General features: G+C 46.9%; 8 protein-coding genes across 8 annotated transcripts; 5 read left to right on the forward strand and 3 right to left on the reverse strand.

The window, feature by feature from the left end:
- Positions 1-2428: 2428 nt before the first annotated feature.
- Positions 2429-4572, forward strand: EDB93DRAFT_1096395 (laccase; the record flags this gene model as incomplete). The annotated part of the gene is made up of 12 exons (XM_041446778.1): positions 2429-2557; positions 2609-2656; positions 2708-2776; positions 2833-2982; positions 3033-3117; positions 3167-3194; positions 3244-3949; positions 4002-4022; positions 4082-4230; positions 4300-4323; positions 4385-4446; positions 4499-4572. 12 exons carry the CDS (start codon positions 2429-2431, stop codon positions 4570-4572), a joined length of 1545 nt encoding a protein of 514 aa, XP_041301126.1.
- A 185-nt stretch (positions 4573-4757) lies between these two features.
- Positions 4758-7123, reverse strand: EDB93DRAFT_200910 (thiamine pyrophosphate enzyme, N-terminal TPP binding domain-containing protein). Its single transcript, XM_041455673.1, has 6 exons — positions 6721-7123; positions 6536-6665; positions 6381-6483; positions 6185-6327; positions 5235-6139; positions 4758-5177 (listed from the first exon to the last, which is right to left on the reverse strand). Exons 1-6 carry the CDS (start codon positions 6970-6972, stop codon positions 4884-4886), a joined length of 1827 nt encoding a protein of 608 aa, XP_041301127.1. The 5' UTR covers positions 6973-7123; the 3' UTR covers positions 4758-4883.
- Positions 7124-7648: 525 nt separating this feature from the next.
- Positions 7649-9341, forward strand: EDB93DRAFT_1256926 (NADP-dependent oxidoreductase domain-containing protein; the record flags this gene model as incomplete). Its single annotated transcript, XM_041454022.1, has 12 exons — positions 7649-7925; positions 7984-8027; positions 8075-8125; positions 8175-8246; positions 8295-8395; positions 8444-8569; positions 8620-8634; positions 8683-8776; positions 8835-8921; positions 8974-9045; positions 9102-9156; positions 9217-9341. 12 exons carry the CDS (start codon positions 7649-7651, stop codon positions 9339-9341), a joined length of 1119 nt encoding a protein of 372 aa, XP_041301128.1.
- Positions 9342-12447: 3106 nt separating this feature from the next.
- On the reverse strand, positions 12448-14557 carry EDB93DRAFT_1096388 (cytochrome P450; the record flags this gene model as incomplete). Its single annotated transcript, XM_041446777.1, has 11 exons — positions 12448-12529; positions 12585-12714; positions 12778-12788; positions 12843-12968; positions 13023-13104; positions 13160-13349; positions 13415-13537; positions 13595-13710; positions 13766-13914; positions 13966-14290; positions 14344-14557. The coding sequence occupies 11 exons, from the start codon at positions 14555-14557 to the stop codon at positions 12448-12450; spliced, it is 1548 nt and encodes a 515-aa protein (XP_041301129.1).
- Positions 14558-14829: 272 nt separating this feature from the next.
- Positions 14830-15243, forward strand: EDB93DRAFT_201320 (uncharacterized protein). Its single transcript, XM_041455675.1, has 2 exons — positions 14830-15126; positions 15185-15243. The coding sequence occupies exons 1-2, from the start codon at positions 14872-14874 to the stop codon at positions 15206-15208; spliced, it is 279 nt and encodes a 92-aa protein (XP_041301130.1). The 5' UTR covers positions 14830-14871; the 3' UTR covers positions 15209-15243.
- Positions 15244-15472: 229 nt separating this feature from the next.
- On the forward strand, positions 15473-17609 carry EDB93DRAFT_201277 (uncharacterized protein). Its single transcript, XM_041455674.1, has 15 exons — positions 15473-15696; positions 15760-15769; positions 15823-15842; positions 15893-15925; positions 15985-16081; positions 16137-16165; positions 16224-16254; positions 16318-16350; positions 16401-16477; positions 16532-16586; positions 16651-16749; positions 16800-16910; positions 16974-17014; positions 17072-17097; positions 17164-17609. The coding sequence occupies exons 1-15, from the start codon at positions 15643-15645 to the stop codon at positions 17303-17305; spliced, it is 858 nt and encodes a 285-aa protein (XP_041301131.1). The 5' UTR covers positions 15473-15642; the 3' UTR covers positions 17306-17609.
- Positions 17610-18484: 875 nt separating this feature from the next.
- On the forward strand, positions 18485-19999 carry EDB93DRAFT_1186489 (isoprenoid synthase domain-containing protein). Its single transcript, XM_041450817.1, has 4 exons — positions 18485-18663; positions 18719-19208; positions 19256-19406; positions 19458-19999. Exons 1-4 carry the CDS (start codon positions 18622-18624, stop codon positions 19732-19734), a joined length of 960 nt encoding a protein of 319 aa, XP_041301132.1. The 5' UTR covers positions 18485-18621; the 3' UTR covers positions 19735-19999.
- Positions 20000-20676: 677 nt separating this feature from the next.
- On the reverse strand, positions 20677-21894 carry EDB93DRAFT_1109201 (uncharacterized protein; the record flags this gene model as incomplete). Its single annotated transcript, XM_041447928.1, has 9 exons — positions 20677-20702; positions 20793-20891; positions 20956-21010; positions 21066-21142; positions 21169-21227; positions 21291-21321; positions 21416-21465; positions 21704-21732; positions 21835-21894. The coding sequence occupies 9 exons, from the start codon at positions 21892-21894 to the stop codon at positions 20677-20679; spliced, it is 486 nt and encodes a 161-aa protein (XP_041301133.1).
- Between the last annotated feature and the right edge of the window lie 1542 nt (positions 21895-23436).

Below are 23436 nucleotides of genomic sequence, written 5' to 3' on the forward strand. Positions count from 1 at the left end.
ATATTGAAAGAGGAATGTGTGACATACCTAGCAAGCGCTTGCACTTTCCAGGGTTTCGTGCATAGAATTTCAACCACAGCATTGACAATCAGATCATCTGATGCACACGTTCCTCCGAGTCGATGAGCCAAAGTGCCACGCCAGTGAGGTAGATGGCAAGGCTTTTGACCACATGCTTGCCTCCGGGAACATCTTTGCAGACACCTGTGATACAACATAAACTTTGAACGCCCGAGGGCCGAGAACCGGCACAGCAACCTTATGGTAGGCGTTTGGCTGCAATCGAAATGTCAATTGAAATGATTCTGAGGACGGAACATGCCAATGAGTGACTGATAGGTCCAACTAGAGGGCAATTGGAAGGTTACAGTACTTACTCGTAATTACTTGGTGGAGGTCTGGTGAATTAAAGTTCGTGTGGTTCGGAGTTGTCAAGTCTTTTTGCCTTATTAGGCGCCGCTTATTTGAACCATGTTCCTCGCGCTTGCGGTTGTACATTTGAATCGTGAGCATTCTTTTGGAGGCAAGGTGTATTTGGATTCGGTTTGTGCATGGAGGTGCCAGGGCGTCCAAAGTTGCTTTGAACCCTGAGTCAACCAGTGCATCATACAGACCATGGCCAGGGCGTCCAAAGTTGCTTTGAACCCTGAGCCGCCCAGTAATTCATTCACTATGGCGCCTTGCTCTTCGACTGGATGCACTGTTGACGTCATCATTATCTTGATGTTCATCAATAGATTCAATGGTGCATTGTGTCTCTACCAAAGATTCTGCATGCAATGATTATATCCGCTCTGCGGGACTTCAAGGTTTGGTTCAACAATTTTCAAACTCTGCTAAATCTGACATGGACATGCAGATCATCTGTGGTCTCAGATCCATTTGTCAACTACATTTGCCCAAACGCCTCCCTAAAATGGATGTCGCATTCCTCGAAGGTGGCGATGGTGTCGTTCGCATGCTTAGTGCGTATCACTACACCCTTCACTGCATCGTCTGATCGATAATTTAGAGAAACTCACTAGCCTTATGAGCTCCGTTGGCTTTGGGGCATTCCTACCCGTCATAAACGACATCATCCCAGTAGGCGTTTCCCGCAAGCGATCAATGATCAAACTACTCATCCAACTCTTCTATCAGAAAGTTCGTGCACGATACGATGCGCAGCTCCGACTTTGCGGGTATCACGCGTCATCACCTCTTGCAAGTCCAAAAACAGGTAAAATGTGTCTTGTGCTGTCATCAACGTTCATCAATGGTGATCAGTGCACTTCAAACAGCATCCATTCTACCACCATGGGGTACGTCTTGATATTTTATTTATGTATGTACATCTTGTCGACTAACAGATAGTTTACAGCAGTCTCGCTGTCATTAGAAGTGCCGGAAGTTGCAGTTATAGTTATGCCAACCCGGCATGCGCGATACTGTGACCACTGGCGTTGCTGGTGACTAGCTGACCATCACAGCAGTTTTCGAAGACCGGTCCTGGGCTAATTTTACATTCCTTTGTACCAAATGCGATAGCGTTAGTCTTACTGGTACCTGCACCGCGGGGATACTCGTGGTCAGTTGCATCTTCCTTCATTGATCCTCAGGGGTATACATCGATCGTCCTTACACAGTCCCTAGCTGTGTAGAGATATGACCTATCATAGTCCGCATCTTCCCTTCGCAGATTACCCGGAATGATAGCGCGTCTTTGAAAAGTTGCAGATGCTCTCACCTGACTTCGGTGACCATCACATTCACACCTTTGATCGTAAGGAGGTCGGACGACTTTCATGCCATAGGCGCTTGATGGCCACAAGGGGTGTCATCCAACGAGTCAAATCCTTTTGGTATGGTTCCCTAGACTACCGGGATATGATAACACTTAGCCTACCTATCAGTTTGCTTGTGCAATGTGCATTGGATGTACATCGACGATTCGACATCCTCGTGATAGGTGACATGGCGATTACATTCTGCTGCCCATAAGCAGTCATTAAGCAACTACCACACAACTTATCGTCTTTGTTCCACATTTGAAATACTTCCAGAAGCATGTAATTGGTGCTTTCATATTCCGAAGAGGCTGGAACCTTATTATGACGCTTCAGGGAATCCACGCGCCACTTCAATAGCGTCGATAAACTCGTAAGGTCTAAGAGCTTGTACTACTATGTCGAGGTAAGTATCATAGTCTGAAGTCAATGACTTGGAAATTATTGTCGCTGTTTCGTTCCACCATATGTTGATGCTGATCAGTGCTGAATCACAGGTGAGGAGCTACTGGGACGATATCGCTACGCTGGAGATGGCCGACTTGACAACTTCGATCCACGGCTCGGAAGAGAAGCAGGTCGAGGTTCGAATCCAAAAGGCGATTACAAGGTGCACTACTTAAGCCAAAGGATCTACTGCATTTTTGCTCATCCTCTGGGTCATGATTCAACGCTATATATTCCTGTGCGCTCTGATGAGTCTTCAGAGTTACGCCATTACTATTGGTCCAGTTGCTGACCTGGTCATTTCAAATGCCCAAGTATCTCCTGACGGATTCATCAAGTCGTCAGTTCCGGTGTAATTTTCATGCTGCTTTATTACTGAGGTCATAGCAGAGCAGTTCTTGCCAGGGGGCACTCTCCCAGGTCCTATTATAACCGGTCATAAAGTGAGATTACTTTTCGTATACAAACTCTCGGTGATCTTACGTGGTTTCAAGGGGGAAACATTCAAAATCAACGTCACCAATCATTTAAGCGACGAAACAATGCTCACAAGTACCAGCATCGTAAGTACCCATTGATTGAAACATAGGAGCGTCCAATGATATTCTACCTCGCACAGCACTGGCATGGACTATTCCAACGCCACAGTAACCAAATGGACGGCACAGCATTTGTGACGCAATGCCCGATCTCTCCTGGTCATTCCTTTCTGTACGAGTTCAACGCTGGCGACCAAGTAGGAACCTACTGGTACCACTCTCATTATGGAGTTCGTGTTCCGATTTATTCACTTGAAACCGATCACTGAGTGAAATATAGGCCCAATACTGTGACGGTTTACGAGGTGCACTAATTATCTACAACCCAAAAGACCCATACCGCTTCTTGTATGATATTGATGATGGTCAGTGAGCCAGACAAGGTGGATTCTCGATTCTGACACCTAACCGAAGAGTCTACCGTCATCACGCTAATGGACTGGTAAGCCAAAGCCAACAGTTCTTTCACGGGCATTCAGCTCCATTTGCAGGTACCACTTACCATCCCCTCAAGTACAGAGACAGGTGATCCCAGACTCGGTGCTTATCAATGGTCTCGGGAGTTATCTAGGAGGGCCAGATACACCTTACGCCGTCGTTAACGTTCGGCCATTCAAGCGATATCGATTTCGCTTACTGAACATGGCGTGCAAGCCCAATTATATGTTCTCGATCGATGGCCATACGCTAACCATAATCGAAGCTGATGGTCAATACGTCGAGCCGCTCGTGGTTGAGTCTCTCCAGATTTACGCCGGACAGAGGTACTCCTTCATTCTTGAAGCAAACCGACCTATCGACAACTATTGGGTGCATGCGGTCCCTGACATAGGTATCAACTCCATGGCTATCTTACGATATGCAGGCTCTCCCAATGCAGACCCTAAGTTCAGGATGACTCCAAATCTGGTCCCTTTACGGGAGACTGACTTACACCCCTTATATCCACCTCCGCCCACGCTGCTTCGGGAAGACGCAGACATCAAGCTCAACATCGTTCTTGGACAAAACGAGACTAGTTTCAACTTTCTCGTCAACGGCGTGCAGTATACTTCTCCTAGTATCCCTGTCCTGCTACAGTTGCTGAACGGTGATGTGTCGACTTCTGAAATGGCACCCAGCGGTTCCATATACTTCCTACCAAGGAACAAGGTGATCGAGATCTCATGGCTTCCTAATTTAGCCCCAGCCGGTCCTGTAAGTCCCAAATTATCACGTATGTGCACGCCCTCGACTGAAACGTGAACAGCACCCATTTCATTTGCACGGAGTACATCTCTACATGTCATCTATGCACATCCTGTACTAATCAACTTGAATGACTCTTAGCACAGATTCGCTGTCATCAAAAGTGCTGGCAGTAGGGAATACAACTACGTCAACCCCGTGTTGCGCGATACAGTGAACACCGGCTTTCTTGATGACTACGTGACCATCCGCTTTGTCACTGATAATCCTGGGCCGTGGTTGTTGCACTGGTGAGCATCGTTCTTAATAGCTCGTCGTCGATGATGGTTGATCATTTGGGGTTTGGGGGCTTGTTGTAGTCATATTGATTGGCATCTGTATGCGTGAGTTATTTGTTTCTTTTACGAAGCCTAAACGGAGTTTTTCTGATTTATATGATCACAGCGGGATGGCTTTGGTATTTGCAGAGGATCCTCATGGTGTAGCGGCTTCGCAGCCTCTCAGTAGTGAGTACATAGCATCGCGGAGTACTAGAGTTGGTCTGACGATCGACGATAGATTCTTCGAAGCGGCTCTGTCCGATATATTACAGCCTTCTTCAACAAAATTTCCCTCTGCCACCTCCGAACTGAACGATATGATTGGTTTTGTCGCGTCGCGAACCTTTCCTTTCATTCTGAATCACGTTTAGGGACGCGTCAATGGATAGAGACAAGCGTTGGCTGTTCTAACAACGCCCATCATTTATTGCGGTTTCGAACAGCTTTAATGTAGTAAATACATATACATATTGACGGTCAATCTATGGAGGTCGCACATCATCTATCGATATGCCCAACGTATCCATGACAATTCATTAAATTCTAGGGGTATAAACGCAAACCCAGCCAATTTTACAGCGTAGACCCAATGCCGACTAGCGCACCTTCTGCATCCTTACCACTCAGATACTTTCCAATACACATTCCACGATCGCACACCGCCGCTCTTCGACCACGATGCGCACAGCTTCTGTCATCGTCTCCCAAAGGGGATCTCCCGCAGCGACGCGTTTTCCCCACGCCCACCCCCCAGTCGCAGCTACTGCGATACCGACATAGTCAGGCATGGCAGGCCCGAAGCCCACCGTGAGCTGATTGCCAGAAACCTTGGAGCCGTGTCCCTCGGGGTGCACGCCCATCATTGAGAGCTTTGGTGATTTCCAGCCTCCGTTGTTCAAAACGATGGTCAGGAAGGGCTAGCGTTCACCGCGGCCTCAGAACCATCACTCAAGATATCGTCAAGTGATACTCACAGTTTCATACCGCCTCGCCATCCAGAACGCACTGCTAGGCGCCCCAAACAAGAACGTGCCATCACCTACCACGCTCACCACCAGCTCGTACCCCATCTTCCCTGCACCCTTGCCCGAATGTACCCCCCCTAGAACCGCACCGATGCCCGCACCTAATGCCCAGCCGAGTGACGAGCCGCCGGAGCTCAACATGCCCGCAGGTGTGTCAGGATGCAGGTGTGACCATGAAAGCGGGTAGTTACTGATGGTCTCATTAAGGTAAAGAGTGCTCGCGGGGTGCGGGACCTTATTCTCCACCGCCGTACGCAACGCCCCAAAGATGCGCTGGGGCATATACGGCACATTCGGTTCGGACGTGAGTGTCTCCGCACTACGCATGTCTGCGATGAAGTCATCGTGAATTGCCTGTATGCTTCTAGAACGCGTGTAGAATCCGTTCACCGCGCCGGTACGCCCGGAGTTCAGGATTTGGTAGAGCGCGACTTCAGCGCTGGCACGGCAAACAAGGTCTGCGACGCCGGCGACGTGATCCATGCCGATGGTATCTTTAAGAGGGTCGCTAGAATCGATTACGAAGATGCGAGCCTCATCGCTGGGGCGCTCGAAGTTGCCTTGATTGTCTTTGTTTATTGGGATCCATGGTACCTCTGCGTCGATTACGAGGATTACGTCTGCTGTGCTGAGCAACGGGGTGTGTGTGCCAGGTGCGAGGAAGGAAACGCCCACGAAGAATGGATGCGTGAGAGATACGTTGGTAGCGCTGGGGCAGGTCACGAATATAGGGATAGCCATCAGACGGGTGACCATCTCTAAGGCGGCGACAGCTGCAGGATTTCGCCCAATGTAAGACGTGATTATAAGCGGGCTGTTTGCTTGAGCTAGGGCGTCACCAATGATATTCACGGCTACAAGCACGATGAGTAAAATCCATGGTGATCATGACGATGTACCTGAGGGAGATAGCGCGCTTGGCTCAATCGAAGGCCATCTGTATAAAGATGCCGAGGAGTTGAAGAGTGATTCATCGATCTCTTTCTCTAATACTTCTCTGCGTGCCCAGAGATATACTGGACCTTTTGGTTCGCTTGTAGCACTGGGTTGTGCATTTCAGCTAATTTTGACTTTGAATGAACCCAATGAGCATACATTTGGAGGGCACGTCTGACAAGATGAGGGACATTTTCGGGTCCGTTTATCTGTGCAGTGAAACGCATGTATTGCCTGACAATGGCAGGTTGGTCGGGTACATCTACATGAAGATTCTGAGGTTTATTCTTCAACCAATCGAGTGGGTATCTTACCTTGCATCCAATGAATCCACTCGTTCCTTGACCCCTTCAACTCTCCTTCCATAGTAGACGGGGATGCACCAGCAAACACAAGGATGGGAACCTTTCCTCTGCTCGCATTATGGACAGCACCAGCCAGGGCCTATGACGTAGTGTTTGATGGCGATATCCTAGAAAGCCAAGTATATGACACTGACCTGAGTTCCGACGTCGACGTGTACAATGACTGCAGCGGGCGTGTTCGTAACCTGTACGAATGCCTGTGCTGCGCTCAATGCAGCCATTTCATTGGGGCAAGTTATTATTTCGACAGTAGTATCGCCATGAGCGACACGTTGGCGCTCGAGGTCTTCGAGGAGTGCAGGGTGATCGGAGCCCCAGTTGACGAATGCATGGGTGATGCCGACCTGTGCTAGGGTGTGGAGGAAGAGAGAAGATGTGGTGTACATTGTGGGCAACGTTGGAGAGCAGCGCTAAATCATGAAACGCAGGTGTGTATATATAGTGCTGATTATCCTGGGACTTGTGCCCAGTGGCATGGGATATTGATACACTTTCCTGGATTTACGAGCCGCACAAACACAATGCTGTGCGGAAAGTTGAGAAATCGAGGTTGGGTGGGTGGGAGATGCGATAAACAGTGACGAATATAAAAACATATAGAACAATATTCAGCAGTCGCCGAAATTTCAGTTCATGCCTTTGTCGGTTTAGCGAGATCTTATATCAAATGGAGAAGACTTTTACGATGTAGTAGAAAGGATACGTTCCGACAGGCTTGCAAAGGTTAGACTTCACTTATAATCTGGCATAGCGGCGGCCTGACCCGAACTCGATAAGCTATCTGGTGGATGATTCAGAAAACACAATGTAACGCACGAAATCCTTTGAGAACGCCCTCTGTCGACGTGGTTGCAATATCCACTCTGGCCCATGTTGACCGACCATCATAGAAAGGTTGAAGAGACGACTGTCGATTAGCACCCCCAAAGCGGTTACAAAGGAGCTCCGAAGAAACGTTGTAGCAAATGATCAAAAATGGGACTTGTATGACGTACGGCCGCCGGGACCAACCGTTCCGTCCTTATATATGTCAGGCGTGAACTCCTGAGACCACGCCAAACCATGTCATTCTCACAGAAATACCATCCACTCCCAACAGTCGATAAGGACGCTGGAGAGCAGGAATCTCTGCAACGCAGGGACCCTCGCAAAAGGAGATCTCTCCTCGTCATCGTTGTCATCATAATCATGTTTACTTCACTCCCTTTTGTACATATGATCAGGTCCAGGGGGCTCTGGGGTGCTTGTCATGGCTCGCAGCGTAACTCTTCTACATTGGCAAAGCTGCCTTCTCACTACACCTTACCATCGGGTGATAATATTCCCTCAGTTGCATTGGGTACGGCACTGGTAAATGCCTCAGCAAGTCGGTGTTGAACTCATCATTAATCGTACAGGTGTATGGCAGGCTGGCAAGGGGGAAGTCGGAAACGCTGTGAAAGTACATACTCCGCACTACCCCGAGTACTTACGCTCACATGCTTCTAGACCGCTTTGACAGCAGGGTATAGACACATCGATGGAGCCTGGATTTATCGTGTGCGTTTGACCCCTTTATCGTGACGAACCTCTTTGACGATAGTTGCAGAACGAGGAAGAAGTTGGTCAAGCTCTTAAAGCAAGTTCTGTACCTCGTGAAGAACTTTGGCTCACGTCAAAGGTAGTACCTTCAATTCAATCAGCTGGACCTCACATTGACCGGTAGCAGCTTTGGAACACTTTTCACGCACCTGAGGACATTGAGACTGCGCTAGACCAATCGCTTTCCATGCTCGGTACCGACTATCTCGACTTGTACTTGATTCATTGGTACGGCAGTTATTCACCCACTTGTGCGTCTTGCTTATTCCGAACAAGGCCTGTTGCATTTAAGACGGGCACTACCATTTTGGATGAGGATCTTACTGCCGATCCATATCCTACTTGGCAGAAGCTCGAAGAACTTGTTGACAAGGGTAAAATAAGGAACATCGGTATCAGCAAGTGAGTTTCATTCATGTTGAGTCAAACGGGTGCTGACATCTCACCAATAGCTTCAATATCAGAAGGTTCGAATGATCTCTGCTCCAAGTCAATCTTGCTCAAATCCAATTCAGGATCCAGAATTTGACCGCAAACAATCTGAAGTACCAGCCAGCTGTCAATCAAGTCGAGCTCAACTTTTGGAACCCTCAACCCGAACTATTGAAGGTATGTTTCCAGCTCAGGCAAGTAGACACTTGTGCTCGAGTTCATGAGCAATCCATAGTGGTCAAAGGAGAACGGGCTTCTTCTCGAGGCGTACTCTCCACTTGGTAGCGACAAGCAAGTCGGAAAGTCTCTTTCTGTCCCTGAGGTATCGTTTCACGTCATGGGGTCTGGACTTCGTCATCTAAATATACTTACAGGTAAAGAGCATCGCATCCCAACTTGGAATCACCCCGGCTCAGGTGATTATCTCGTGGAGCGTCCAGCGCGGTGTATGTCCATATCTCTGTAACATTGTGTCGTGACTCACCTTTCCAAACCTCGATAGACGATCGTCCTACCGAAGAGCGTAACACCTTCTCGCATCGCAGAGAACCTTGAAGGTGAGAAGGTTTAAATTTTTGTTAGACAGTGCATAGTACTCACTCACATATGCCCTCCAGTATTCGAACTCCCACAGGAAGACTTTGAGAGGTTGGAGAAAGCAGCAACTTCGCACACTCCGCAGAGAGTGGTCAACCCGAGCGCGGGTTGGAAGTTGCCTTTCGATGTATTTGATGGGCAGTGAAAGATGTGTCGCCAGATGTTGTTCGGTAGACGATTCTTGCTACTATACCACCTCTAGGCTCTTACAGTGCAGCGTCAACGTTGTTGGCAATAGCCCAATTACCAAGCTTACAGAAACAGCTGTCCGACATAGCACTGTTGAAATGCGAGAATAGCGAAAGTTCGTCTGAAGAGTGCAATAATGTAGTAGGTCCGACTGCAAGAAAAGCTCACAGTTTACTTGACGGCTCGGGTTTCCGCAAAGATGTCCTACAATTGAGGATTGACAGGTTAGCTTGATAATCGTCCCGCCGCCATACTCTAATGCGAGGTACATATTTTGTATATTTTCCACGATAAGTTCAAACACAAAACGCACTTGATCAATTACACAAAGTTCAGGGACTCGTGTTAATTTTGATCCTGTGAAGACCAAAGCTTGAAGATTGAATACTGAAATACCATCGGTCCTGGAAACACACAGCCACTTTGTAGGGACCCTAAGTTGACCCTAAGTCTAGGAAAATTCTTTAGATCAGCTGCCCCAGGTGCAACGTGTGGTGACGACTCGGATATGGATATGCTGCACCGCCCGCACACACATTAAGAGTCGAAGACAGCGAGTCTGGACATGGATAGGGAAGCAAGGTGTGAATGGAGAATGAATTAAGGATGGTTGTTACGACCGTCACGGTAGATGCTTGCACACAGGAAGATGCGCATAGCGCGAGTCCCAGGACTCGAGCGCTTCACACCTGTGAAACGAACATGATTTAGAAGAATCCCCTTAGAGATCACTTGAATGAAAATTTACCTGGCCTCCATTATCTGTTCTGTCTTGACACTGATCCGTTCTTCAACATTGGTAGTTAGAGTATGTGTGAGTGACTTGGTCTAACTAGCATTTCTCGTGAGTGATGCCATCAATGAGCTCAAGCCTCGAGGTTGCCTCCGAGTAGTGTAGGGGGCAGAAGTATTTTGGGGCGAGTTCTGCCAAAAAAACGGCAGAACGGCAATTGGCAGAATGGCAAAAGTCGGCAGAATTGTTTTGAGGGTTTCTGTGTGTTCTAGTAAGATAACAGCAAAAAAATTATCTAAGCTATTGCATGGATGCTACATCCTCTGATGTCAACAGCGCATTGATGTTCCAGCCTGCCTCCGTGCCTTGTGACCCACGGCCAACCACATCAATCTCTTCGACAAACCCTGCAGGTGTAATTCCTTTATCGACTTTCTCCAGCTCATCCCAATCAATAATATCTCCCCCGAAAATATCTGGGACTTCGCCAGTACCTTCTTGCAAGCCTCGTGACTCCAGCATCTCGTTTTCAAATCTGTCAAATTCTTCGAGCAGCTCCTCATCTGTAATTGACTCGGGACCTGCAAGAAATTTGTCATCTGAGTTGCGAGAGGCACCAGCGAGTGGTGGCACCCTATTCTGGTCAAGAATATGCTTGAGATGTTTGTCCTCACGACCTTCTATAGACGTCGAACAGTAGTTGCATTTGTAAAAATAACGGTTGGATGAATTTTGGACTTTTTGATCCTGGATAAAGTGGTTGGTGATGATTTTTCGAGTAGGGCGGCCCGTAGACTTTTTCGAGGACATATTGGCATGCACGGAGGCTCAGATACACTTATTCGAAGTCAAACATATTCTATTTGATGATAGTACAAATAAGATTCACATTGACTTCTGCCGACTTCTGCCCAACACCCTCGACCTACTGCCGGCAATTGCCATTGGCAGAATGGCAGACTTCTGCCAACAACACTACCTCCGAGTCGAACTTTGATGTGCAAAATCGTAACATTATATAAGCTTTTGAACCTTAATGCATATAGCCACTCGAACTAAATCCCCACCCAATCCCCACCGCACCTTTTCGAAACTTCAATGCGCAATCTGGAAAATGGAACCGACACATAAAATCCTACGTCTATAATGCAAAATCCCTTTTTCGAGTCGGGCCTGGACTCCCACTACCCGTAGCAGGCTTCTACGTGAGTGAGGCCTCGTCTCGTGTATCGAAAAAAAAGTTTGCCTATAAGTGTAGACTCACTCAATTTTTCGCCATTGTCAGATAACTTGTTCGGATTCAATTATCCCGGGGAGCATTCATCCACTTCACAGATCACGAGCGTCAACCATGTGTTTCATGACCACTGTGATGCAAGAGATGCTAGTGCTTACGCCCTCTAAGACGATGTGTGGCCGTGCCAGCCCCATACGAGATGCTGTGCGCATGTCTGGTGGCATTACGAGCGAACATAGCCCGGGATACTACAATCGCTGGCGAAACCATGTGGTGCCGATGTACAGCCCCGACTGGCTATTCTCACTATTGGTGATACTTCGCTCGGCAGTGCTGCCATGTGCGAATGCTCCCGGAGTCGAGTAAACTGTGTATCTTGGCGCTAGCTGAGCACTGCGTCCTGATGGATATGGTCGATTCTTGGTTACAGATCAACGAGCCGAGGTTGCGGGTTTTCACAAATTAAACTATATTCACATAACTTATGATCCTCCAGACGAAGCTGGAGAGTCTCACCGGACAAAATTTAGCAGGATAGTGCACGCGTTTTCATAGCATTGTTATTAGTGCGTCCTTCAGGTTTGGAAAGGGACGCTAATTACAGTTTTTGACGCTTACTAGTAAGTACGCGTGCGTAGTAATCGAGTTTAATGTCGTGTGTGACGATGACAAATGTGAGTGTGTCGACATCAGATGGCGTTGGCTTTCTAGCTCAGTGGCTTGTCACTGCTGTGGGCAACCACAAAGTAATAAACTGTGTTACGTCCGCACATGTGCCGTACTAAATCAGTACTTCACATTAATATCAGCTAGCTACTAGATGCCATCAACTGAAACTTCAAAGCTTGGCATCAGGACCAGCAGGGTATTTCAGGCTTCATGAATATGCAAAGATATGGAAATTCCATGGGTACATACAACATAGTCTCGTTCGTTCAATGTATCCACAAAAGATCAGCGGAAGCAAATGATTCCCTCAGGCCATGCAAACTCCAAAATTCATGTTGCAAGACTCCTGAGTGTAACATACAAATTACGACGCATATCAAATGCGTTATCCCCACGTGTTTGTCCGGTCCCACCGTCGTGAGCTTAGTAGTTGGCATCTTGTTCAATGAGACCAAGAGCCGTTAGAGAGCGAGGCTTGATAGAACACTTAAAGGGCTTGGAGTGGCTTTGGAGGGCGTCATTCCAGGCCCATCCCAGATATGACAAAATATACGACATACCTCACCGTTCCTGACAAGGGTTCAACCTCGGGGGTGATCTCAACACCATTCTCAACAACCTTGGAAATATCAAACACGGCCAGTGACATCACAGTGGATATCCAAATGGAAGCATCAGCAAGGTGGCGACCTGTACATCAAAAACAAGCAAACATCAGAATCCTGTTAGTTGATTGATGCGATCCAGATATACCTGGGCAAATACTATGGGGCAGAAAGTTGGCATTCCGATAAATTCAGAACCAGTTTTATGCTTACCGTCTACCAAAGCCGAAGCATATTTTTTGAGGCTCCGTCTCAGGTTCCTTTCCATCCTTAGCCAAGAAGCGTTCAGGATTGAATTGCGATGGGTTAGCATATGTCCGCGGATCGTTAAGCATGAACCTGTCGAAACTAAGAGCATTACATTCTATTCATCAATGGAAGGAGGGCACCGACCAAATGTTAGGCATTATTAAGGAGCCTTTTGGAATATAGTACCCATCGTGGATATCGTCTTCAGTCACACAGTGGGGGACACCTGTCATTGAAATACCCGTCATCAAATAACAGTATCGCAAACGAGATCTAAATACCTGTAGGAACGGTAACATGCCAGCGGAGGACTTCTTTGACAAGTGCCTCGATATAGGGGAGGGACTCACGGTCGGCCAAGGAGGGAAGACGGTCAGGACCGATGACCGCATCTATCTCGGCCTGAGCTTTCTTCTGCACATCAGGGAAAAGTGTCATAGCTAGAAAAAGCGAGTATATCGAAGAAAGAGTCTGAAAAAATAGGTGTAGTACTTTCAGAAGATGATGATTAGAAAGATGAATATGTAGGGACAAACCGTATCGGCACCGCCGGTGTATAGGGAAAAAGCAGACCATTTCGCGACGTGGTCTTCTTCCGCAGATACATCACCGCCTTTCAAGAGACTTGAGGTAAAAGACACAGGAGCGATGCCAGCAACCTGTAAATTTAAACTTCAATACATGACCGCAAAACTACAAACCTGAAAATTGGTTACCATCTGGTCCTTGACGAACTTGTGAGATGCAGAAACTATCTCTTCGAGGGCCTCACGCCATTCACGTGCTGTACGCTTGAAACCAGCACCAGGAAACCACGCGGGGACCTTTGCCACTAAAATTTTCAGGTCATCAGGAGCCAATGCAAACGTCAGAATAACATAGCTCACAAAATGGTACAATATCGACCATAAAGGCACCAGGAGCCAAGGCCTGGGAACCATGGGTTATGACGCGGTCTGCACGGTCAACGAGGGGATCATTGTCCTCTTCCACTTCGTAACCATGAGAGATGCGAAAAATGACAGCACCAGCAGTACTATTGTATAATTTCAAAGATAGTAACACTGTGAGGATAGATAGCACATACTGTTGGACATGCTCCTGCAGTCGGTCCGGATTCGCAAGCACACGCTTGAGGAACCGGTGAGTCTCAACCTCCTCGATCACATTGTATACATCCACTGCGGCACGGGTACCAATGACCTGATGAAAGTTCCTGCGATACAGGCGAAAACGGTCGCCATATGGGAGCAAAGGCAAAGAATCCTTCCAGCCAACAAGTTCTCCGGCCATAGGAATAACAGGACGGTCAGAGTATAAAGTGCTTTTGCTGTCCATCATTTCCATTGCAGTCTTAACAGAGTTCAGCACGATGATGTGCCGACCCTGAACCTCGATGTGGGTAATATCACCTGCAGAACAGACTTTTAAAGATGCATGATTTTGGAAGAAGGGAGGCACTCACCATACTTCTGACCCCACTCAGTAAATGTCAGCCAGGGTTTGGTGCGAGGCATATCTAAAATATTGCCGATGAGAGGCCACCCCCGGGGACCAGGTGGATATGGTGCAAGATTCTTCTTGAGGACGAAGGTCTGCTTTACCAAATAAATTCCAACTGTAGCAACACCGGTAAGGCATAGTAAGTCCAGCCAAGTAACACTGGTGGTTGTCAACATGGTCTACTACTAGCCAAGGATGGCTCAGAGCAACTCAAGAACAGCGGATGTGGAGCGAATGATCAGATGAGCAGGAGACATCTTGTATTTAAATCAGAATGAATCAGCAGGTAACACATTGAAATGAGTGGTTCCCTGAGGCCGTTCAAGTTCCCAACTCGCTGCCTGGCAGGACTTACCTTATGTTAAAGTTCTCGGTTCGAACTCTTGCTGAACCGAAATCGGACCATTGTCGGACCGAACCGGCTGCAAACTCCGCGCTCTCATTTGCACGAGGAGTCCATCTTCATCGTATTTGGTGATACCCTCATTGTATGTTTCTTCATCTTGTTTTTTTTTTCACAGTTGACTTGACAACTCTGCACCCTGTCCCATCGTCCCTCTCCCCCTCGTCGAAAACCCCACTCTTGGGACATTTAGATGTTTACCGCAACGGTTCGGCGCTCCTTTTTTGGTCTCAAAGCACACTAGCACCGATGACCATCATGGGCGTCGACCAAAATGCTATTACTGTGTTGAAAATACCTCAAAATGGAACACTGAAAAACCAACGCGTTAACGACGACCGAGTAAGTACCAGTACCCGAGGCCCGAGGGTCCTGATTAAATAAGATGGAGCTCTCAAAGTTCTTTCGGGTCCCTCCAGGGTAACTTTGCGTTTCAAGTAACGATAAGGTATCAAACTTTGAGCTCAAAAAGCTTCATAAATCAGGGGTGCAGTGAGTTTCTGAATCAATCCTTGTGCTTCAGTTGATCAAACCTGTGTAAGTATTATGTGATTTGAGTAAAGACCGAATGATGTACGTGATTCGGACTCCGAGGAATAGAGCATGATCATTACTGAAACTACCGTCTCAGGCATCGGAGGTGCAACTCTATCTTTTATCAAGTCGCTTCCCGGCTGGTAGATAATTGCCGCCAGCCTCGATCCAAGCAAGCTAAGTTCAGACCCGAATAATATGATCGGTGTTTGCACTGGCACTGCCGCCTTGACGTGTGCACAGGCAGCACAGCTCATTCATCTTAAGAGCTAAGAAGGCGCACGATGTGTGTGTATGTGTGTGAAACACATTCTTGACCTCTAGATGGAGTATTCGACTGACGATATTGCAGCAGCGAGGAGCTTGCAGTTCACTATGGTCTGTATCCTTGTTGATATGAGGGCTAATCACAATTGACAAGTTGTGTACCATTGACACCAGTATATATACGGTGCGTACTGTCTCAGCCCTGTATCCTTTGTCCTGACACAGTTCAAACTTCAGCGTCCATGACCACATTCTGGGTAGGCTCATTCTCATTCATCTAATTCCGCTGTCGAAATCGCTTATCCAGACCTACGATTATGTATGTTCGCTTCATGAAGAGGTAATATACTTGTTCCATGATACACCTCAGTTTTGATATCCACAATATGCTGTGCACAGTTGACGTTCTTGCTTCGATCGCACTGGACCAAGATGAAAGTTCTGTATATCGTTACGCGATACCTCCCTTTTATCATTCTCGTCACGGGTCTATATCGTGCGTTCCGCTTCAGCACATATCGCCCAATGATGAGTTAACACTTGTTTTTCAGGGAGCTTTGTGCCGAATGAGAACACAGGTGTACGTGATGCGGTGAATAGTCAATGAAAACGAACGACTTATTGCATGCCTTCACCAGAAATGTCGGGTACTGGACAATATTGAATTAGGTATGTGCATGGTACATTCATGCATGCACGTCCTCACCGAAAGCTACTACTTTCATCTTACAGATCTTGGCGTAGTATTAGTCATTTGCTCCGAATGTATCTCTCGTTCTTCCATACTATATGTGTTTCTGATCCCATTTATTCAGGTTTTTTCATCTTCAGAACATATGTGCTCTGGGAAAAAAATAGAATATTGCTCGCAGCCATGCTTTCCACCTTGTTTGTGAGTTCCTAAACCATTTACCATACCCAACCTAGTGGTAAATGCATCAGCCAGATTTCTCTCGTAGCATCCTTCGGCATTACCTCTACCGCTGCTGCTGCTGCTGCATGTACATACTCTCACCTTACCTCTTATGTTCCACAGTCACTGAAAAATCCCGTTCGGTTTCACAGATGCGACTAGCGCGGTCCCGGGCATCACAGGATGCTACCGGAAATCGTCCAATTACCGGCTCTTCATACCATTTATTCTCCTTTTCGTGTTCGAACTGGGTGTGTAACACATATATGTACAAACACGCACTGACAGATGTTCTCCCCAGGACTCCTGATGCTCACACTCATACGTGCCATACACGACTGGCGGACAAACCAAAACCGTCTGTATGCTGTCCTGGTGAACCATAACGTATTCTATTATGCATGCGGTCTTCGTGAGTTAACACTTGTACGCGCCGTTTTTCCCTACTCATCCTCGATCATCATCTTTTCTGAAGTGTTCTCGGTAGCGAATATCATCACATCGCTGGTCCTTCAGGTGTGTGAATCCATTAAATACCTTTTTTGACCGAACCGTTGACGTTCTGCACCCCAGTACTTCTGTCATAGCGTTTCGTATGAGTATGTACCTTCACATCCTGCTGCGTCTTCCTACTGACGATACCTGAAACGTACACCCACGTATAGTTTTCAGTTCATTATTCTTGCAATCCTCGCCACTCGCATGCACCTCCATCTCTGGCAGACGAACCAACATTCACATGGCTCTACTGGCGCCTTCATGTATATTCCAATGTCAGACACGTCATTCTTAAATGTCGCAGCGTGATGTCTACTATTCTGTGGCTTATTCGGTGACGTTCGTGGAGCGAGGCTTGGCCCATACAAGATGATTGGGATTGGTAGGGGTAGGCTTGGTAGAATTTATTACATGCTTAAATTATAGGATGAGTCGGTTACGGGATGACGGGAGTATTTCGATGTCATTGGTCTATTTAACATCCATATTTTCCACTGTAGCAAGGGCAGCATGGCTGTTTGCTCTGCTTCTATCCGAAAACTTCATGAAGTCAGGCAACGTCTCGAACTCAGTTAGCGAGACAGTTACCACGACGCTCTTGAGGGAGTTGAAGACTGTTTAATATTAGTGGTACTCAATAACTTTTGAAACATCTTAAAACTCGCTTAGACACCCATCTAAACGCTTTGAACTCTCGCTGAGGTTTGAAAACAACCCGCTTGCAAGAGAAACATGCTCAGCGCCATAGGGACGAAGCCGGACCTTCAAAGACTTGTTATTTATCAAAAGCGTGCCATAGCCTATGTACATATAGGGGACAGTCGTACTTGAGAGAGTGCAAAAATAACCACCAAACTTATCAGCGGGACGTATTGCGCTACAGCGTGTTACAGGGTGCTACAAAGTGCTACAAAGCACTCTGTAGCAAATTATGTTTCCCTGATTTGAAGTTGAACTTCACTGAGATTGTCTACTTTGCACGACTCAATTAGCTACCCTAACTAAATTGGTGGTACTACGCTCGGGAGTGCTACTATGCATGATATATATGCTCCTGGAGTCGAGCAAACCGTGTATTTTGATACTCACTGACGGATGTGGTGTGCATGGTTGATTCTGGGTTACAAATCAGCAAACCGAGGTTAACGTTGAACCGAGGTCATGGGTTTCCACGGTGGCCGCTAGAGTGCCAATATTTTTTATAACTTAAGCTAATCTACAAGATTGAAAATGATACTAGGCAACTTCACTACCAACAACTCGAAGTCTCGAACGTTCTATCTGGAATTATGGAACCATTGCGGCGCGCGGGCTTCATCCGTTTCCAGACAGATTGATGGCCATGTGCTGTCAGAAGACACCTGGGGGAACAATCAAACATTATAACTGACATGATCATCCGTGATCATAGTCAGCAGGTCAGCAAAGCATTAACTCGTATCAGAGATCATGTGTTGCCATACTATGACGAATGATTTGTGGCCCACTCTGAACTGACGTGTTTCAGAAACGAGTCATAAATAATCCGTCATAAATACCAGGACGTATAAGTATCAAGTATACGAGACACATTTCAATCATTCTCTCACTAAATCATCTCCTACCAGTGTCTGCGAGCTTCTCACATGTCAACTGACGCACTCTCCAAATCCACTCTCGATGATGGTGTCCGTATATTCCTTCTGTCACGTTGTTATGCCCTGAATATTCTCTAAAATATAGGTTATAGCAAGCATTCGTCAGAACATTGCCAATTTTCTTCGGCGTTGCGGTTTGCAGTATATAGACGTCGCAGTCGACGAAGCATACCACTCTGAATGCTGCCAGGAGGCTATCAACCGTGGCTTTCCGATGGACGGGAAATATTCCATCCGCGAATACATGGAGATCGGTGTGGCCATGTCATCTAACGCTTACGCGCACCTTCCTGACAACGCGGCCAAAATGTGGATGTGCCTCTTCACTGCTGTCGCCACCCGCGTCGATGACGTGATGGTCAGGGGAGAGGACATGGCGGATATGTACCATTTCAATGAGCGGTTTGTGAACTGCAGACCACAGGGTGATCCTATCCTAAATGCGCTCGATGTGATCTTGCGTGAGATCACTCGCTTTCATTCCCCGCTGGTGTCGGATCTTATCACTGCGTCCACAATCAACTTTATGTCCGCCAACTGCCTTGATGATGTGACTAAAGACATGCAGGTATGGTGTATATCTAAATAATATTGAATATCATAATTTTACCCCTATTATTAGATCTTGCCAAGACTCCCTTGTACCCAGAGTATTCTAGGCTCCTAGGAGGCTTGACAGATGGATATGTGTTATTCATGTTCCCTTCCACGCTCCCAATTCAGGAATACATTCAATGTATGCCGGATCTAAGGACTGTCGTGAATCACACAAAGTAAGCACATCAATGACTTCCTGTTAGGCTTCCTAACCTGTTGTCATTCAGTGATATACTATCTTACTACAAGGAGGAGATCGGCGGTGACACCGCAAACTACTTGTCGCTCATGGCAGCCTCTCGTGCTTGCACTAAACAGGATGCTCTGCATGACTTAATCGAGAAAACTGTGCAAGCGCATCACAATATCCTCGACTGTCTCAGACCTTATAGTGAGGCTTATGACGCCTATGTCTGTTTTTTTGAAGGGTATGTCAAATTTCATATTGCCTTAAAAAGGTACAAGATGAAGGAGATCATGGCCGAGATGTCCTCCCCTTCTTAGTGTGATTCGTTCCGACTTTCTAGAATGTTCTTCATCATATCTTGACTTAGTAGCCACTTGCACAGCACCTGTTAGCAGAGCGTTACTTGACTCATTTCTTGTAATAAGAGGCGGTAGAGGCTTACCATGCCAGGTGCATCAAGCGCACCCGAAGTTCCATTACGGACCTGTTTCGTACCTTTTCTTCGTCGTGCTGTCTCTTGTCGATGTTTTCTCTGTACAATTCTATATGATATGTTCAAAGGCAGTATGATATTGATCGAAGAAATATGACAGAGTGAACTAAGCAACCAGTACGATACGAGGCCATCGATGTATGAAGGAAAAAGATAGTAGTTGCTAAGTAGCTCACACTGAAAACTCAACGCCCAGGATGTTGAAAAACACCAAAAGCTTCTCCTGCCGCAAAAATAGTCCTATAAGTTAAGCGTCTGGCGAGCTCTACCAAGCCCACCAATCATCTCGTACAATATACACCTCGCTCGACAAACGATGTCGAGTAATAATGTGTCATGCCGTACACTCTACAGGTGACATGTCAGACATAGGAATTTGCATGAGTGCATCAGAGCCGCGTGTTTGATGCTTCATCTGCCAGAGATGGCGGTGCATACGCGTGGCGAGGATCGCGAGGACAATGAACTGGAAACTGTACGTGAATGTGCGTTTGAGGCATCGTCAATAAAATGTCATGAGAGGTTGTGGAGGTACATACTCATGCAATATAGCGTGGTAGGAGTACTGGGTGTGCAAAACATGAACGACTCAAACATCAAAGGCATTATGGAGATATACGCACATGGAGGAGCAGTGACGTGAATATGTTCGCCACAGAGAACACTCGAGGAAAGAGAATGAGCATGGAATAACGGCGCGTGCAAGTATTAACTCACAAAGACCACATGTATAATAAAATATGTTATGGTTCACCAGGACAGTGTACTACGGTTTCTGTTCTGCTGCCAGCTCTGTATGGCACGTATGAGTGTGAGAGTCATGAGTCCTGGGGAGTATCTGTCAGCGTGTGTTTGTCTATATGTATACTCGTGATCACCCACCCAATTCGAATGCGCACAATAAAAGAAATGGTATGAAGAGCTGGAGACTAGTCGAGCTCTGGTAGCACCCTGCGATACCGGGGATCGCACTGATTGCATCTGCAAAAGTGGAGATAATTGTTGAATGGTAGTGGAATGCCAGGGGATAAGTAAGAACGCGTACATGTTGCGGGAGCAGTAGTAGCGAAGGTAACGCCGATAGATGCCCCGACAAAAGTCTTGTTTGATGCATTAATAGCTAGCTTGGGTGTTGCTAGTGAAATTTGGACTCACGAAAGCGGTTACAAGAATGGCTGCGAACAAGATTCTATTGTTGCTCCAGAGCGCGCATGTTCTTAGAATGAAAAAGCCTGGATGAATCTGATCAGGAACATACATATCGTAGTGAGGAGGGAGGGATACATTCGGAGCAAACAGCTAATAGCATGCTGAACCCTGTGAGAGAAATTGGACTGCCCTCAACGAGACAGCGCATAGATGGATATGCCATGCACGTACCTGAGCAAATATTGTCCAACACCCGGCATTTCTGGCAAAGTCAAGCAGTAAGCAACAATCATCCCACATAAAGTCTCGATTGTATGTTCACATACACCTGGGGTTTCATTTGGGATAAAACTCACTGCATGACGACATGTTAGTTAGTTCATTTGGCGGGCGATGTACGCTGGAACTGAACGTACAATATAAATTTGTTGCGAGAAGGAGAAAGGGGACATCGCGTGACGATATAAAGGCCTTTCGCCTTGGTCCAGTGCGACAAAAGCAGGAATCTCCACTTCAAATCAAAGCAACATGAGATCCGGGGCATATCACGGAACCGGTGCATTACCTCTTCGTGAAGCGAACAAGCATAATCGTAGGTCTGGATATGCTAGGTTAACAGTCGAAGAGAACTCATCAGGACACACCCACCCAGAAAGTAGTTAGAGAAACTGAGCTGCGTTAAGACGATAAAGATCGAGTTCAGACAGTACGCACTGTAAATGTACTGATGCGCACATGAATTATTCGTCTTCTTATCGACAAGAAAGAAACGCACCTGGAAGAACAGCAAACTCATCGCTGCCGCGATATCATCAGCTGAATAGTCTGTCGACATTCCGGGTCGTTCAAGAGGTGATTGTTAACTTGGGTTTACGCCCCCTTCTGACTCGGAACTCTTATAAGAACGCATATATGCTATGCAGTTAGGTAACACAGAGTTTATTTGGGAACTCACATGTCACCGCGCTTGCTGTACTTGTCCACGTTCAACTTGAAGCTGGAGGGATTTGGTGGATTTCAAAGCTCTAATCTGTGAGACTAAACTTCTCCACGTAGGTCGCCCTAGTACTTATTGGGTTCTCGTTAGCTTTTTTTGAGGGAGTGCCAATCATTCTGCTCAACGTTCGTGAATGAACGGATATCTCATGTGACGGCAGCCATCAACGATTGACGCTGAGCTGTCAAGTAGACTCGAGTTATAAGATGCGGCGCAGACAGTAAGCACTGGCCCATCTGACAGTTACACGAGTTCAATGACCACCCATAAATTGCAATGAGCGAATTCCGAAGCGTTGTGCTGCCTCAAGTCAGTAGATACGGAGTCCTGAGTTTTCTTTGGTTATAGACGACTCACAGCCTCATATGAGACGTTCAAGTGATGCGATCAAAAACGTTTCCCAAACTCCGGCAAACACCTTAGTGTGATGTGTTAATGTCAACAAGTTTGGGACCCGCTTGATAGTGAGCACAGCGTGAGAAACATTGACGGACACAGAAACCACTTGGAGGTGCTCATGTCCCAGATTTTGGCCTCCATCCTCAAAGTTTCAATGCCTCAAGATATCTGCAGCGAAACAGTTAAGTCAACCTCCCATCTCAGTCGAACAAACATTTCATTGCTCATAGTACAGGTCGTCTCGCTCGGCTCTAAAACGACGACACTGCACAGCTCTGTCAGTGAAGCGTTATTTGACTGATGCTTTCCTCACTCCGTATATTAGACAGCTCGATAACCACCTTGTTACCACCGCTCTAGGTCGCAGGCAATATGATATTGGATATACAGCCGGGCCCGCGGGGCATTTCGATCTGGCTAATGGAACGTTTCGTGTGAGCCCTTGGTTATACAAAATTACAGATTACTATGTCTCTCTTGTCGTCATTCTACATAAACTATAATACTCATCGCTATCAGGCCGTGCTTCTGACTCTAGCACGTTCGATCATGAATAATTCGTCCACGCTGCTCATACCAAAAGCCCAACGCCCAGGATATGAAACAGAACTATTAAGTAAAGGCGTCTCCCGCTCCAAAGCAGTCCTAAGCGTTAAGCGTCTGGCGAGCTTTACAAAGCGCACCACACTCATCTCGTACAATACACACCTCGCTGACAAAACGACGCCGAGTAAGCGACCAGGTAGATGTCACGCGCGCACATTCTCCAGGTGGCACTGGCACGTCGGGCATAGGAGATTGCACGGGAGCATCAGATTGAGACATCTGTTGCTTCGTCTGCCAGAGATATCGGTGCATACGCGTGGTGAGAATCGCAAGAATAATGAACTGGAAACTATACATGAATGGGCGTTTCAGGCATGGTTAGTAGAATTGCGCAAAAGCTTGTGAAGGTACATACTCGCGAAGTATGGCATGGTA

This window comes from Suillus bovinus (genome assembly GCF_016758785.1).
Source record: "Suillus bovinus strain UH-Sbo-P2 chromosome Unknown EDB93scaffold_144, whole genome shotgun sequence".
Classification (NCBI taxonomy): Eukaryota; Fungi; Basidiomycota; class Agaricomycetes; order Boletales; family Suillaceae; genus Suillus; species Suillus bovinus.

What these genes read in the sequence shown, in the direction of transcription:
- EDB93DRAFT_201277 (XM_041455674.1), top strand. Translation starts at nt 15,643, where the DNA reads ATGGAGTATTCGACTGACGATATTGCAGCAGCGAGGAGCTTGCAGTTC. An exon ending in TCACATCGCTGGTCCTTCAG is followed by an intron (nt 17,015 to 17,071) that starts GTGTGTGAATCC and finishes TCTGCACCCCAG; the next exon opens with TACTTCTGTCATAGCGTTTC. An exon ending in TGTCATAGCGTTTCGTATGA is followed by an intron (nt 17,098 to 17,163) that starts GTATGTACCTTC and finishes ACCCACGTATAG; the next exon opens with TTTTCAGTTCATTATTCTTG.
- EDB93DRAFT_200910 (XM_041455673.1), bottom strand. Translation starts at nt 6,972, where the DNA reads ATGTACACCACATCTTCTCTCTTCCTCCACACCCTAGCACAGGTCGGC. An exon ending in AAGCGCGCTATCTCCCTCAG is followed by an intron (nt 6,140 to 6,184) that starts GTACATCGTCAT and finishes TCGTGCTTGTAG; the next exon opens with CCGTGAATATCATTGGTGAC. An exon ending in TGGCGAGGCGGTATGAAACT is followed by an intron (nt 5,178 to 5,234) that starts GTGAGTATCACT and finishes GGTGAACGCTAG; the next exon opens with CCCTTCCTGACCATCGTTTT.
- EDB93DRAFT_1186489 (XM_041450817.1), top strand. Translation starts at nt 18,622, where the DNA reads ATGTCAACTGACGCACTCTCCAAATCCACTCTCGATGATGGT. An exon ending in AATCCACTCTCGATGATGGT is followed by an intron (nt 18,664 to 18,718) that starts GTCCGTATATTC and finishes TCTAAAATATAG; the next exon opens with GTTATAGCAAGCATTCGTCA. An exon ending in TAAAGACATGCAGGTATGGT is followed by an intron (nt 19,209 to 19,255) that starts GTATATCTAAAT and finishes CCCTATTATTAG; the next exon opens with ATCTTGCCAAGACTCCCTTG.
- EDB93DRAFT_201320 (XM_041455675.1), top strand. Translation starts at nt 14,872, where the DNA reads ATGTTTCTTCATCTTGTTTTTTTTTTCACAGTTGACTTGACAACTCTG. An exon ending in AACGCGTTAACGACGACCGA is followed by an intron (nt 15,127 to 15,184) that starts GTAAGTACCAGT and finishes GAGCTCTCAAAG; the next exon opens with TTCTTTCGGGTCCCTCCAGG.